We start from the raw sequence: 17668 nt of genomic DNA, 5'->3' as shown, positions 1-17668 counted from the left end.
GATTGTACCATTTAGATGCTGCCCCTGCGAGGCTATCTTGGAAACAGTGTATCAATAGCTGGTCATTACTAACATATCCAGCCATTCGCCTGTAAAACATGGTGATATGAGCTTCTGGGCAAGTTGTCCCATTGTACTTCTCAAATTCTAGCATCTTAAACTTGTGAGGGGGTACCAAATCTGGAACTAAGCTAAGCTCTTTAGCGTCAATCTCGCGATAGCTTTCAGTGACTTCCATCGCCTTGAATTTCTCCTCGAGTCATTTGCACCTTTCCTCTAACTACTTTGGGAACTCCTCCTTTAATCTTTCATTTTCATCCACTTCATCGAAGTCAGGAATGGCGGAGTTAGTAAGGTTGTTTCCGGGGTTAGAGCCCAATCCATCTTGAAAGTTTGAAGCACCGGCCTGAGACTGCTGAGGCCTGATTGTAACAGTAGGTTTGTGTGGATATTCAGCTTGAGCTCGCACATGTGGAGGAGTAAAGACTGAAGGATAGAGTGGTTCATCCTCATTACCCTCTTCGACATCAGCCATGGGACCCTTTCCCTTATTACCTCCTCCAGTCAACAGTTGGGTTAGCTTTGCCATCATATTATTTTGGGATTCCATTATTTTATCTATCATTTTTTGTTGAATCTTCTCAAGCTGCTCATTCATTTTTTGTTGAAACTTATCCTGCATTTTTTTTTGGAACTGTTCTAGCCTTTGGTCCATACCTTTAGTCTTTGATCGAGAACCGTAGCAGTGTTTGGAAAGTTGGTTGGTTTCCAGATTAACTGAGGAATGATTTTAATCGATTAGGCTCTTTTATTGGACTTTAATGTTTATGATGTCATGCAATGCGAATGCATGCAATGAATGCATAAAGAGATGTTGATTCTAATTCAATTCCATTTAGAAAAATTTACTAAAAAATAAATCTCTTTACATAAAATGGATATTTATACGGCCTTTCCCTCATAGGCGGAGATATTCTATCCTCTTCTTCATTCGAGCGTTAAGATAAATCTCACGAACTTTTCAAAAAAAAAAACATCTTTTCTATCTCCTTTTTGCTCGATCTAGGCCATAACTTGTTGCTCACTCATTCTCGTGATGGTCGTTGGCTTCTCTTTAAGAAGGTTCAGCAGCTCTCGAATAATCTTTGCCATCTTGAATCCTTGGGCAACGGAGCCATAGTCGTGTAGTCCTCCATTAAATTATCATCTTTCTCTTATCATGTGTTCTTGGACCATATTCGGACAACCATATTGTCATCCACTTTATCAAGAAACCCATTTTCTTATGACAAGCTCTCTATTTAGCAACTGAACGTGAATCAACACCTCTTTTTTAAGATGCAAATGCAATGCAATCATAATAAAAACAACATGGAAAACAAGTTAGTACAAAGTAAAAGCAAATGAATAAAGTACCTACTCAGGTGACCTCTAGGGGTTTGGCATAGTTCTACCTAGGGCAAGTTCCTAAGGTTCATTATATGAGGTTTGGCTTCTAGAGCAAGGGTACCCGAACTAGCAGATTCCTCAATCCTCACCCATTATAGGCTTATATGGACCGAGTTCAGTTCAGGGGAATACATTTCCCTATGGTTGCACGGAGATGAAAATCTCACGAAGACATAGGTACAGATGTATCCCGGAAGCGGTCCACTACCCTGCACGGAGGTAAAAACCTCACGAAGGACTAGTTTCTCGCTCCCACTTAAAGGATAAAATCATTCAACTCATGTAATGTGTAGTGCAAACTATACTTAAATACATTAAGCAAGAAGATAATGAATGCAAAAAGATATCATGAAATCTTTTTTTAAAACAAATACTTTCTCGACCATAAAACAAAAATTAATCAACTTTGTGGCTCGACTCTCTTATTTTTTTTAAAAATGTCCCCAGTGGAGTCACCAAGCTGTCGAAACCATTTTTTATTTTGGAAAAAAAACAAAAATTAGTTGTCGACTTTAAAAAAAAACAAAAATTGGGAGTCGCCACCAATATTTTATTGATGTGTGATTGGATCACCTAAAAACGGCTTTGGTCTACGAGTTTTAGAAAAATGAATCCGGGAGTCGGTTACGTACGAGGAAGGATTAGCACCCTCGTTACGCCCAGAAATTGGTACTTAGTTGATTAATTAGTGTCTTAATGTTGAGAGTTAATAAATACTATCCTTAGTTAAATTAAATTATTTATTAAGACTTTCTCATTTTAAAAAGAAAAATATCACACCCAATGTGTTAGGGCACAACATTTTATTTTCTTCAAGATGAGTTAGTAAAAAAAAAACTCGTGTAATAAAATTTAAGAAAATATTTAATTGTTTAAAATTTATGAAGAAATCGCAGCCCAATACGTTAGGGCACAATTTCTTAAAATCCCAAACATTCAATATTTCCTTTATTTTTTAAAAAAATCTTTATCTCGAGAAATCAACGTGTCACATCCAATATGTTAGGACACAACATATTGAAATCTAAATGACAAGTTTTATTTTGTTTGATTAATGAGCAACTCTCGATCGTTAGATTTAACGAAGAAAATCGGAACCCAATACGTTAGGGCTCAATTTCCTTGAAAATCCAAAATAAGAGTATTATCTCAATTTTGAAAATTTTTGAATAAAATGATTTTGATGCTTGAATGATATCGAACATAGCCTTTTAAGCGAATAGAATGCGATAAATGATAATATACAACATAGAGCGATAATTAGTAAATAAAACATACACTAATGAATGATAAATAATAAATGAATTGAAAGAAAATACATAAACCTATTTAAGAGAGAATTTAAAGGTAATAGATAAAAATAATATGAAATCAATAATATATAGAATAAAATAATTTATTACAAATTATATATGTATATATAAAATAGTATTGTATGAAAACATTTTCATATAAATCTTTAAGACATATAAATATGTAAAGTGAATTTCAAAATATATTACAAAATAGGGATATCAAAGAATATATACAAATCATGTTGAATTTACCTAAAATATAAAAAATGTGACAAATCGAAATAATAGCAATATATATTGAATTTCAAAATAATGATACATTATAATTTTTTAAAAGGGTAATATATACATATAATTCAATAAACTTATAGCCATAATACATATAAAACGTAAAATAAAATGGAAAATACTAAGCTTAATCATTAAAATAGTATTAGATTCAAAATTAAATATATTTAAAAAAATAGTGGTGTAAGAAATCAAGCACATTGAATTAACAAGTATTTAAATTGAACTCCAAACAGAATTAAAGGAAAAAAAAATGAAGGCCCAATTAAAAGGCGCGAATAACTCATAGGGCTCAAATGGCAAAATATCTCTATCCTTTGAAACGCGTCACTTTATTAGGGCTAAAAAAATAAATAAAATTCGCAATGGTATCACCTTCTCCCTTTTTTAAAATCGTAAATAAGTAAAAAAAAGAAAGACAGTAAGCCACCTTTAAATAACTGACAATCGTTCTCCCCTTTTTTTATTGATTTTTTTCCTCTCCACACAATGAATGGAGAGGCCTCTATTTATAGTTGAGCCTCCCCAAATCCAACAGTACAAATCAATTACATCAACAGCTAAGATTAAAGGGTATCTACAAATTAAATATCTAAGATTACAAAATCATATCTTCCAAGATTGCATATCATTTCCAAGATTGCATATATCATATCCAAGATTGCATATCCTTGAATATTATGTTTCCATAAGCTTGTAGATGGACCTTCAACCTTTTTAAGTAATGGGCCATTCCGATCGGGCCAAATGATATAATTTTGTACTGGACTTAGACTTTATTTTATTATTGTGAGCCAGGATAAAATTGGGTATTACAATTATACAATATCCAAACGACAAAATAATAACAATATAATCTCAAAATGACAGAAGATAACAATAAAACAGTAGAAACAGTAACAAAACAGTGGAAACAATAGCAAAACATAGCAACAACTTTTTTTTTTACAAATTCGGGCCAGGCCTTGACAAAAAAACTTACCCTAGGCCCGGCCCATTTAAAAAACGGGTCCCATTTTTTACCCAAACTCATTTTTCGAGTTTATATTTTTACTCGAACCCTCTCACTTTTCGAGTTGAGTCACCATGATTAGATCTATATGTATAATAAAAATTAAATTATTTAAAACCATTTGATATTAAAAAATAAATAAAGTTAAATGTATGATAATAAAATTTATACATTTATTAAGTTATTGTATTTTTTGACAGAAACTGAATTTGTTTTCATATAGTAAACCTTCAGCTCATAAAAGAGAAATTTGTGCTTTTAGTAAAAAGAAAAACAAGGTTATACTGGGAAACCACCTTAGCAGTGCGGTGAGAATATTTGACCACATCTCACTATTAGTTATCCAAACATATGGGCAGTGCAATGAAAAAAGATATTTTGTCAATATTTCATCTGACCATCGGTATTTTTACATCCAAAAAGGATGGTTACAAAATATTTATATTCAAGTCTCCGGTTAATATCGATTTTAAATTTAATCTCAATATTATATTATGTGTTTACAGTGTTTATTATAATTTTATTATTTTTAATATAATAATGATCTGAATCTAAATAATTTAAAAGAATTGAAAAAGTATGCATTAGATTCTTCAGAAGATATATTTTCATGTTGAGATTGTTGAATATCAATTGTATAAATAAAAGTAGAGAATATCAAACACACAAATATTTACATAAAACAAAATTCCTCAAAAGAGGATAAAAAACTACGGACAAAAGAGACTTCATTAAATGAGCAAAAATCGAAAAAGTATAAAATGAAGATAATTTCAACAAATAGCCCTAAATCCTGAAAGAACAAAGGACTCTAGCTGAAACTCGAAATTTTTCAAAACTCTCTCAATCTCAACAATGATGATGATTATTGTTCTAGGTTACAACAACTCCTTTTATAAGTTAAATTCGTAGATTAAATGCGACTAAAATAATATATATTAATCAGAGTTTAATTGAAAAACAATAGCAGAGTTTAGCTAAGAGAAGAAAATCCGATTGAATTGGAAAATACGTTGCATGTACCTTGTCGGGACGTTGTGGTCGCCTCGTCACGATATCGACTCTTTCTCATTGGCACGTCAACTCGTAAATAAGAGGTACACTCCACAAATATCAATCTTTTTGAGGTTAATTTCGTAAAAACATTTTGATATGACCTAATGATGTCATGTAGACATTTACAGGTGGGCAAAATTTGTCCACTAATATATATATATATTGTCTTTTTAACCAAAAAATGGTACTCAACTCGGTTCATCTTCCTAAATATATATTTTTATACTGAACAAAAAATTTATACACTTATTATATGATTTATTTAAAAGGAGAGATAACAGGTTAACTTGTGCTTACAAAGCGCATGCTGTAGTTACACCTAATGTCTAAATGGAAATTAGTATCAAATGGATAGCAAATTTGAGAGTACTACACATCACGTAACTGAATCCAATTCCTACATAAACTATTTCCTGCTGAGTAAAAATAACTTAAAACTTGCATGCATGATTGATTGCCAATATCAGCTCACCTACACCAAGGAAATTAGTTTCCCATTGGGGGATATTTACTAAAATATTATAACAAAAATAAAAAATTACCAAAATGTTATAACTTTTTTTTATTTACCAAAATATATATTTTTTTATTTACCAAAATATATAAAAAAAAACCTGAAAAAAAAATCTGACTGATGTGACGGGTGTACCTTGGTCACGCCAATGGGATTGGCGGCACCAATGGTGCCAATACCATTGGCGGCACCAATGTTTATTAGGAGGGGTCGGTGGTGGGGGGGACCAGAAGGAGAGGGAAAGAAAGAAAGAAAGAAAGAAAGAGAGGAGAGGAAAGAAAGAAAAAGAAGGAAAGAAAAGGAAAGGAGAAGAGAAAAAAAGAAAGAAAGAAAGAAGAAGAAAAGGAAAGGAGAAGAAAAAGAAAGAAAGAAGGAAGAAAAGAAAGGAGAAGAGAAAAAAAAGAAGAAGAAGAGGAAGGAAGGAAAAAAAAGAAAATGTATTTTTTATAAATTTAAATTTTTTTAATATTTGTGTGTTTAAAATTTATATTACGTACATTATAGTTATTTTATTATTTTGTTTAGCATATATATTTTATGAAATATATTTAGAATGAAAAAATAATGGTATGTACATTGTATGTTGAATAGGATTTTTTAATGAAATTTACTTAGGAATTTGAAATTTTAATTTTAGGAAAATAGCATTAAAAGAAAAATGACAAAGAAGTATGGTTAAGAAAACATAAAATACGAAAAGAAAAAATGGAAATTGTATATTTATCGAAAATAATAAGATGCTAATAAAAATGCGAAAAGTGTACATGTAATAAATTTCAAACATAATAAATTGAAATAATATAAAATTATAAAATAAAAATTACTATATTTTTAAAAATAATAAAATACGGAAAAAATACGAACAAATGGCAAGTAAGAGTGTATTAGTAAATTTTTTAAAAATTCAGAAATAAGTTATACAAATAATTGAAACAAAATGTCTGAAATAATATAAAATAATAAAATACTGAAAATAATATATTTTTCTTGAAAGTAATAAAATCGGAAAATAATAATACGACCAAAGGCGGGAAATGGTTTATTTCGGTTTTTACCAAAATATTAGAAAAAAATACGAAAATATTATAAATTTTTTATTTACGAATATTGTGTTTTACAAATATATTTAAAAAATTAAAAATAACCAAAATGTTATAAGTTTTTTATTTACCAATATATATATATTTATTTACCAAAATATATAAAAAAACACGCAAAAAAAGGGTGATGGTTATTTTTTACGAGAAAATTAATACGAGCAAAGGCGGGGGTAAGAGTTATTTTTACAAAAATTAATTTAAATAACACACTAGATTAATAAATTTCAAACATTATGCATTGGAATAATGTAAAATTATAAATTTAGAAATTATGATATTTTTTAAAGGAATAAAATACGGAGAAAAAAATTACGAATAAATGGCCGAAGTAAGAATTTTTTTTTAACTTTTTTTTTCAACTTGCAGGCATCGCAATGGCTGGATTGATTCAAAGCAATATTAGACACATATCTGATGCGGCTAATAACAAAGTATGATTTATTATTTGTTAATCAGGAGTTCTATTTATTTTAAAAGGATATACCCAGTATATACAAAGAAATTATGTTATCATAATATTTTTTCTGTAATTTAACACTATCAGGACTCATTCCGAGTATTAAAGGGCCGCGTGAGTGTTTTAAAGAAAGCTCCGGATGATCGATTGCTGCCGTACCTGGAGCTAGCCGGATTTGGGTCAGTAGCATTAATCCGGTCATCTGACTTGCGCTTTGATTTATTATCTGCGCTAGTGGAGCGGTAGCGTCTGGAGACCCATACTTTCCATTTTCCGTGCGGGGAGTGCACGGTGACCTTGGAGGATGTTGCAGTGCAGCTGGGGCTCCCAATTGACGGGAGTCCCGTAACGGGAGTATCGTCATTCACAAATCCGGCTGCAGTTTGCTATCAACTCCTAGGAGAGTCGCCAGAGGACGGCGACAAATATTTTTCCTGCATCAAATTTACATGGCTAAAAGCCAAAATTAGACAATTATCAGTGACCGCCACTGAAGGTGAGTTGATGTGCGTTGCCCAAGCGTACATCATGCATATGATAGGGGCAGTACTCATGCTTGATGCAAACGGCGACTGTGTGCATTTGTCGTACCTGCCCCTGCTAGTTGATTTATCCACTGCTAGGCGGTATAGTTGGGGTTCCGCCGTTCTAGCAACGCTCTACCGGGAGCTTTGTCGGGCGACAGAGCCGCAGGTTAAAGACATCGGCGGATGCCTCATACTGCTGCAGTCGTGGGCGCTTTATCGGATATCGTTTTTGGCACGCGTTAGTCACCAACCCTATCTATATCCACTGCCACTCAGGTGATAAGACGCTAAATTGTCATTATTTGTAGTCATAATATATTGAGTAATGTTACCAACCCTAAACCCTATACTATTTTTTGTAGGTAGACGACCCGTCCTGGCATTGGGAAGTCATCTGATGTCCCGATATACCGCATTAGGATTGAACAGCATGCCCGGGAAGGGGTAAGCTGCTATTCTAATATTCATGACATCTATTCTATTTCTATATCTTAATCACATGTTAGCGGTCTAACTCGTTACAATGTTATTACTCATGCAGTTTATATGGATACCATACCGGAGGCGGGAAATTACAAATGTCGTACCCTCGTCCGTACTCGTTGATTCCCACATATAGTGCATTAACACACCAATTATTAATTTCAACGTCGTCGAGTGGTATCACGACGATCGCGTGCTTCGGCAGTTTGGGTGCATCCAACCTATCCCGGATCCGCCAGCCCAGTTGGAGGATGATCACGGCTTGACAAAGAGAGGAAGAGTTCAATTGGACTGGGGAATCAAGCACCGGAAATACGTCGCACTGTGGAACGATCGATTTCGCCGAATTCCTCAAATGGTTATGGCTACGGACCTGCAACCATCATTGGAGTATACACAATGGTACCATAGTTGCGGGAAGCCATATTTACTTGGAGGGCAATCGACTATAATCCCCCCATACGTGCAGCAAGTTGGGGCATCGGACGACCCGAGCCCGATGGATCTAGATCCGACGGCATGTTGTTCTCCGCAACTGACAGAGCCGGAGCAGGACCCCCAGCCAGATCCCGGACATTCACAGTCAAATGTGGATTCACATGGCTATCGTCTGGATTTGGTGGGCGATGAATATTATCCGAGCTTCGCAGGGGGCGAATACGCCTACGAGTTTGAACTGTTTGGATCCCCCGGCCGTAGTACGGCATGCCCGGCCCATCCGACACGTATCCGCAGCATTATGGTTCAAGTTCGTCGGCGGCGAACGAGGCACAGGACCTTTCCTCTATGTTTTCCACGCCCCCACCTATGGACGATGAGGATGTTGGTCGTCGCCCAGACCGTGAGCGTCGACCTTCGCAGAGGTATACCCCCCGGACAACACCATCGAACCATCGATTTTAGGGGTTTGATGCACTTTCTATATAAAAAGCCATATTTGTATTTTAATTGACCTTACTTCTGAATTTTTTGTATAAATATCCATTATATTTTTTTCATTATATTAAAGCTCAATCGAATTATGAATGCCTCTATTTTCGATATAATCTTAATAATTCCAAGTGCGCACATGGTACAAAGCCGAATAAAATTACTGTTTATAACAAAATACAAAGCAAATCAATTTCGCCCCGATCCGGACGACTGACCAACATGAAAGTTTTGGTTAGGGAATTTATTCCGGCTATGACCACTTAACCGGCATATTCCACAACGCTTTCCATCAAATTTTTCCCTAATGTCCATCTCATTACGGATTTTTCTTGACTACGGATGACCCCTTGGATTCCTCCTTCGCCCTCTGTCTGGGATCAACTCGAAAGTCATCGGCGGCACCTCCCATGTAGATAGGTCCGGCAGGACGGGGAACTCATTCTCCAAGACACGCAATGTGCGCTCCAGCGTGTACACATCATCGACATATTGTTCAACATCAAGGTTGACTTTAGCACACGCCACCACGACATGCGAACAGGGATAATGAATTGTTTCAAACTTCCTGCACTCGCACCGTCTGTTCCGAAAATCAACTCCGTAGGACCTAGGTCAATGAGCGATGTTCACAGTAACTCGAAACGTTTCTAGTCGTCGTGAACATATTTCCACGTTCATTGACCTCGCCAACTGACGGTTTACGACCATTGCATCCCTTACATGTTCGACAAACACATGTCCCGCCTGAATCTGGCCGACTTGCTGCTGACCCATTCTTGGCATCAAAGTAGCCAACCTGTAGAAAGTAGCAGGAAATACCGATACAATCGAAAGATGACGTGTTTTCAACAAGACAGCGTTGATCCCTTCGACTAAGTTTGTGGTCATGTGGCCGTAACGAAAGCCCTCATCAAAACTTTGAGCCCACTGCCACGGCTCCATTGTGCGCAACCATTCTCGGAAAGATGTGTTTGTCTGCCCCTCCATGTCACTCTCAAGTCGGATCATTCTTTGTCGGAAAATATATGGCTCTAACTCGTACGCTGCATACGTAATTAACGAAAAATAAGTTCTAGTAAGTCGATAACATCAAACATTACAACTTATAGTGAAAAGATAAGGTTATCATTTACCCATTGCCATGACTTGTCTCTTCCAGTCTGCATTCTTATAATCTTTATGGAAGTTAGACGCAATGTGACGAATGCAGTAAACGGATCTCCACGGCACACCGGAACGCCTAATAGCTGCAATTAAACCCTTCCCTCTATCGGAGATGATACAAATTTTATCGTTCCTAATAACATACCTCTGCAGATTTGTGATGAAGAATTCCCAAGACTCCATGTTCTTTTTATCTACGATAGCAAATGCTATCGGGAGCACGTTTCTGTTACCGTCTTGAGCAACTGCAAGAAGTAGGATCTGTGTATATTTTCCATACAGCCATGTCCCATCCACCTGCACAAGTGGCTTGCAGTGAGGAAACGCCCGCACACATGGATCGAACGTCCAGAACATCCGATGGAAAATCCTTTTTGCCGGCTGTAACTGGTCATCCGGGCCGTAATATGAACTTGTCTACAACTCAATCATAGTCTCCGGTACGTACTCCCGCATAGCAGCTATCAAACCTTGAAGCTCATTATACGATGAATCGTAATCCCCATACAGTTGCTCCATCGCCATCTGTTTAGCTATCCATGCCTTCCGATATGAGACTCGATACTGGAATCGTGCTTGTATTTCCACAATGAGTACCAAAACTTTAATGGTCGACATGTCCTTCACCATTGGCATGATATACGCACAAATAGTTTTCGAATCAAGTTTTCCATGATCTTCTGTCATACGTGTTGATGTGCATGTATGAGGACCAACAAATTTTCGTATCTCCCACAGCTGAGAACTTCTAATGAATGCAACTCGTACCCGCCAATTGCAGCCTTCCGCTGCCTTCCAACACTCCCCAACATATATTGTCGGAGTAGACACGGATACTTTATAATCCACCGATATCTTCATGCTTTGTCTGCTTTAATGGCATATACGCACTCTTCTTTACAGCTGAATCTCTGGCCTATGAATATCTCATCATCATCAGATGTTACGGGCAGCCCGTGAGAATGAACTATTTTAGGGTACTCCGAAAACTCAGCTCATACGCTGCGTCGGGGTCTATGAGCGACATGTGTGGCCTAAGATTATTGTGTATCACAATACGCCGCATCTGCTCCCCGACTGAAGAAGCGTTAATGCCTTCATCGTTGTTGACAGCTTCATCGTCAATATCATTAGGTACATCATCAACATCGAGATCACCGTCACTATCGACCTCTTCATCTCAATGATCGCCACCACCTTCTTCTTCGCTAGCACCTTCTTCTTCACCACCAACCATGTCAACATCGGGTGTAATATTCAGGTCGATACCGATCCCACCCATAGTTGATTCACTATCAACGTATGATATTGGAGCCACCATCCACGGTTCTTCAGCCCCGTCTTCTTCATCAGATGCATTGACATCTTCATTTTGCTCCATACCGACTAACTCAGCAAAGAAGTGAATCGATGCATTCTTCTCACTTTCATTCCCACAGTAGAGATCGACCATTGTCTCCACGTCTTCGTCGTCTACAAGTTCCATTTCGACGAATTTGACCGGATTTGTCGAAACTGGAAACTTGTAGAAAATTTTTGATATCCTTCTCCCACAACGTCTATGAATTTTTGCATTAATCATTGCCTTCATTTCATCGAACGATACATTTCTATTAAATCTCATTGCTATTTGATGCCGACATTCAAATACACATCCAACACTTGTTGTCAAGATGACTCCATCGAAATAAACGCATACAAGAAACTTAGAATCCATCTTCAATATTTAATCTGTCAAAAAAATAATATCTCATAAAAATTCTCGAACGGTAACTAAATTACTTAAAAAAAAATTTATACTCAAAATAGTATACAAAATAATACACACTAAAATTATTAATTTTACTAAAAATAATAACTAACTAACTAACTATAATAATAATACTAGTTTTTACTAACTAGTTTATTTTCAGAAATAAAAATAATAAGTAACCATAATAATAATACTAGTTTTTGCTAACTATAATATTACTAAGTTACATCTTAATACATTAATAACATCTTAATACTAACAACAACAACAACAACAACAACAACAACAACAACAACAATAATAATAATGATAATAATAATAATAATAATAATAATAATAATAATAATAATAATAATACTAACTAATACTATTATTTTGAGTTTTATTAATCTTAATAACTAAAGTAAAACAAAAAATATTACAAAATATACAAAATAATAACAACAATATAATCAATTATTTTTAAAAAAATATCTTCTTTTTCTCCTCTTTTTCTCTCTTTTTCTCTTCTTTTCCACAGCAACTCTTCTTCTTCTTTTTTTTCTTTTGATTTTTCTCTCTTCAGCTGGACAGAGGTCGTTTTTATAATACAAGTAGTGCCGCCAATCAATACGGCACCATTGGTGCCGCCAATCCCATTGGCGTGACCAAGGTACACCCGTCACATCGGTCAGATTTTTTTTTCAAGTTTTTTTTGATATATTTTGATAAATAAAAAAAAAGTTATAACATTTTTGGTAATTTTTTATTTTTGTTATAATATTTTAGTAAAAAACCCTTCCCATTGGTGTCCATATCATCCAAAAACAGCAACAGCTCAAGCTATTTTCATTGGAACTTATGAGCTATTATTCATCCTCAATAATAATACGAAAAGAAAATGGTACATTTGATGATTTTTCTTTTTTCTTTTTGTTGTTTTAGTCGGTAAAAGTACCATGGTGTTAGTATAGTAGCAGTTGAGTAATTAGTTGAAGTAGTTAGCCAGTTAAAGAGCAGTTAAAGAAGTTAGTTTGTTAGCAACTAGCTTAGCAGCCATTAATATCTTGTATAAATACAAACCCAAGTATACTTTGTAAATAGATGAGTTCAATGTAAAACTTCTCTTTGATATTTGTTACTTGTCTAGTAATGCTTGGTATACTCAAAACATGTAAGCTCCTGTACTTTTGGTTAAATTGTATTTTATCTTTTTTATTAAAAAAATAGACAAATTAATTCTTATATGTTAGATCAAATGATAAACTAATCATTTCTATTAAAATTTTCTTCCATTTCTATAGTTAAAATTTGGTGTGACTGACAGAATTACCAGACAGTTACCCGTCACGTACAACGTGTACATCATGTTGACGTATAGGGACTAATTTTTAATTGTAGAAATAAACAATTTTTAACAAAAGAACTAGTTTACTCTTTGATCTAATGTACAATGATTAATTTACCCATTTTTGAGTTGAGAGACAAAAATGCAATCCGACTCCTAATGTAAGAACCTCCATGATACTTTTACTTGTTTCAGCATTGCTTCGTCCAAGATTATCTTCCTAATAAAGAGCAGAGACACTTGTCAAGGAAGGGTTTATACAAATTACAATGATGTGAATCCACACTTGAACTACAGAAAAAAGGCAGTTACGGAGTCTAGGCATGGATTTGCAACATCTAGCAGTGAATTAGTCTAAAAGCTGTCAAACATCCATCTTTGTCCAAGTCCTTATCAACTAATCCATTTAGAGAATTTTCTTCCATCTTGGTTCAACAAAAGAAACATTCTCAAGATTGTTGAAAGTTACAGTAATGTGATAGCTTCAAGTTAACCTGTTACAAATACTGGATTTAGATTTCAGAACTTTAACCATCATCTCCAATATATCGAATGCAAAAAGTTGTTCTCATAAGCCTAATTACCTTCCAGGTCTAAATGTTCTTATAAGCCATTTTAAACATGATGCAGACTTGCCTATGATCAGCTAATATAAAATAACCGAGTCAAACTAGCAGAACCATCATTTTTAATCGCTTCAAAATGACCATAAATGGCACCTTGCTATGTAATTTCAATCGAAGATGCATTGAGCAACAAAGCTATAGCAGTTTGAATTATCCAATTCCATGTTTTGAACCTAGCATGCTTTAAACAATAATGTGATCAGTGCTTTCATCATATATGCAGACCAGAATAGTGCAGAATACTACACAGCATATGCATTTTAGGTAACTGAGAACTCCACACCATGCAAGTTCAAATGAAAACTTCTCTGGTTGAAACTATTGAAGTTCTCCACTAAGCTTAAAGGGTACTACTTGCAGAGTAAGTAACAAAGAGCCTGCCTTAGAACTAGACCGTGGGAGTCGCGTACATATCAACTAGCACTCGTGTTGAGGCATTGTAAAGAGTTTTGGCTAATGACTTGACTAAGATTCAAACAAATCATTGAAATTCTCACTGGAAACATTATGAATCTTTCTACTTCCAGCTCTCATGTCCAGTTAATACCGTACCTACTTCACCAACAAAACTTACCGTTCTCAAGTCTGCTCTAGTCTTCCTTTCTGCCCTTTCCACCTACTTTCTTTTTGGTAGATCCAAAGTATCCTCTAAGTCTGTTTTACGGTCCATAGACACTAATCCTTTCAAGATTTGTGACTGGCACTCCCAACAATGTTGTATCAAAAAATTTGACCTAAGTCCCATTGAGAGTGCAATGCACCTTACCATTCCACCTAATACTTGTCCTTTCCACCACTTTCTATTCACTCAATAGTTGCTTAATAGCAACATAAATTTGCAGTTCACAATCATATACATGAGATAATCTTGCAAAGCATAGCCTTCTATTAACACCCTGACTAACATTCATCGTCCTAAGTGAAGATATAACAGGATAGAAACATGTCCCAAGTCCCAACCCTGGGCTTAGGATTCTAACAGTCTAACTCATAGCATTAAAAAAAAGATTAGTCGATCAATTCAATCCTTCCCTAGGCAATGAAACATAGACCAACCACAGAAACAGAAACAAATACATATGAGTTGAAAGTAAAAACGCGTAAAAAAAGTTTAAAACTCTGCGAATTTCAATAAATAACCAAGAACCCACTTCAATTTTCAAGCAAGATGAAAACTTAAACATTCGAATAACTTCAATATATTTTGTCCCCTGAAAATTCCTCTAAAATGAAGAAAAAGAAGACTTAATTCTAAGCTTGCTTACTCTCCCATTACCGCAATCCAATCCACAACCACACTGCGGACACTCATAAAAGTTATCAATCGGAAAGCTTGCAGAGGCAATCCCTACTGAAAACTCCAGCTCGTCATCATCTCTAATAACCTCCACAATGTTGAGCCATACAAAAAAGACCTTAACGCTTATTCCACTAAGGTCTTTGAGCCTGTTATTGGATATAATTCCGCTGATCGTGGATTTGTATTTGAGTTGATAAGACCCTTCTAACGAGAAACTACACGTATCATTTAAGTAGGCATGGAATCGGCCCGTGGATTCGTCTAAATCGTACTTTATTACTCCTTTGGGAAGAAGACCGACGGGGAAGTTGTAGCCTTGAAGGACATCGTAAGCTGACGGTGAGTCGCCAGTGACAGCGTGAGGCGATTGAACGAAGAGGAAGAGGAGGAGGAGAGATATGGGAATGGCGGTGGTGAGATTGAGAGCCATTTTTTGTTTCTTTTGTTATATTTTTTTATTCGTGTGACTGGAAACTAATGAGGAAGAAGATGGGCGGTGAAATGGGGAAAGGGCAGGTGGGTGCTTGACTGGTAGAGGGACTATAGAATAGACTCTCTAGACAGCACGTTAGTGGCAAATTTGTCAACTTCAAAAGTAAGACAACTGGGACGCAGTTTTCTAGCTTGGAATAGTGGTTGGTGACCGCCACGGTGCGGTGGGTGACCGGAGAATTTAGTTGGGACTTGGGCCCTAAATTAAGGTATTTAGAACCGCACCTCTGATGGTCACATTACTATTTTTCGATTTGATACATTCCCTGGTTCATTCAATTAGTATCAACATTTTATTTTAAATTGATAACTTAACCAATTTTTAATCCATTGGTCGGTCCGATTTTAAAAATAATACCTTAAATCATCAGTTTTATAAATATTAAATAAAAGGCTTAAATCTAAATTTGCCCCAAGCTATATTGTTTTATTATTTTGGATAGTTAAATTCTTATTATCAAAATTATATTTAAACTATTAATTTCGTCTCCTTTTATTTAAAATATGATATCAATTAAAAAAACACATGATATATTGTTGTTATATTTTTCTTTTTGATAAAATGAGAGGATATTATCATTTTAGTTAAAAAATTTAATATTTAAGTAAGAATTTTTGTATTTAGAGATCAAAATTATAATTAGGCCTAAAAATAATATAGGATAAGAGACATCTTTGGTGTGAAATATACTTTCTATAGAAAATACTTACTTACCCTTTTAGATTTTGAAATATCATGTAAATTCAATTGAAATGTATTTAAATATTTAAATTTTAAATGAAAAAAATAATTATATATAGGAGGATAATGCGCTTTACGAACTCAAACTCACGTCATCCTGATAACAATGTCAATGCCAATCAAATTAAGATTCAATCAATAAGAATTAAGTATTATTTAAATATCAAACTACAACTTTAATCACTCTCCAAACAATTTTGACTAAAATTAAATATTTGAACTTATATTAAACTATATATTAATATTAAGTTAAGTTCATTATTATTTTTATTTAAAATTAATTAATTATCTCGTTTAGAAAGTTTTAATGAAAATAAATTCATTAAAATAAAAAAATAAATGGAAAAAGTTGTCTCAAAGTTATATTATGAGTAAACTACTAAAATAGTCACTTTTGTTTTCCTCGATTACATTTTAATTATTTATGTTTGAAATGTTACTTTTAGTCACTTATGTTAACATGTTGTAATATTTTAGTCATTGAGACATTAATTGTAGTTAACGGTGTAATGGTAAGCTGACGTTGCACGTTAAATCATCATTTCAAACAAAAAGTTTAGGTTAAATTATACAATTAGTCCCCATATTTTTTCATTTTGAGCATTTTTTTCCTTTTTTTTTTCACTCCATTCTGCTTCTCCTTCTATTTTCCTCAATTCTCCATCTTTTTTAATGTAAAAGAAAAAAAAATTAAATTGCTCAAAACGAAAAAAATATAGGGACTAATTGTATATTTTAACTTAAGAATTTTGTTTGAAATGTTGATTTAACGTGCCATGTCACCATCGTTATTAATCGTTAACAACAATCAATGCTCAGTGACTAAAATATAACATGAGAGAAACAAAAGTGACTATTTTAATAGTTTACCTATATATATTTAAATTAAAATTAAGTTTAAAATAATTAATTTGCATAAAAATATTTAAAAATTGTAAAGAGAAAAAAATATATTTATCATTTATGATGGTTTTTATCTATGAGTGTTAAGTAGGGAGAGCATAAGTTGGTTAAAATCAATTTAATTATTAATTTGGTTAAATTGATTTTAGTTTAGACAGTTAAATTGATTGTAGGATTAATTTATTTGATTATATCAGTTAGTTATTGATGATTGAATTTTTTAATTAAACCGATGATTTAACCAACT

The 17668-nt window shown here is 34.2% G+C and overlaps 1 protein-coding gene across 1 annotated transcript; it reads right to left on the bottom strand.

The window, feature by feature from the left end:
- Nucleotides 1-15092: 15092 nt before the first annotated feature.
- Nucleotides 15093-15948, bottom strand: LOC105764108 (hypothetical protein). The gene has a single exon (XM_012582574.2). It carries the CDS (start codon nt 15712-15714, stop codon nt 15208-15210), a length of 507 nt encoding a protein of 168 aa, XP_012438028.1. The 5' UTR covers nt 15715-15948; the 3' UTR covers nt 15093-15207.
- Between the last annotated feature and the right edge of the window lie 1720 nt (nt 15949-17668).

This window comes from Gossypium raimondii, chromosome 12 (assembly GCF_025698545.1).
Source record: "Gossypium raimondii isolate GPD5lz chromosome 12, ASM2569854v1, whole genome shotgun sequence".
NCBI classification, from domain to species: Eukaryota; Viridiplantae; Streptophyta; class Magnoliopsida; order Malvales; family Malvaceae; genus Gossypium; species Gossypium raimondii.
The sequence above is the reverse complement of the archived record's forward strand: the minus strand, read 5'-3'. Positions and strand labels throughout refer to the sequence as shown.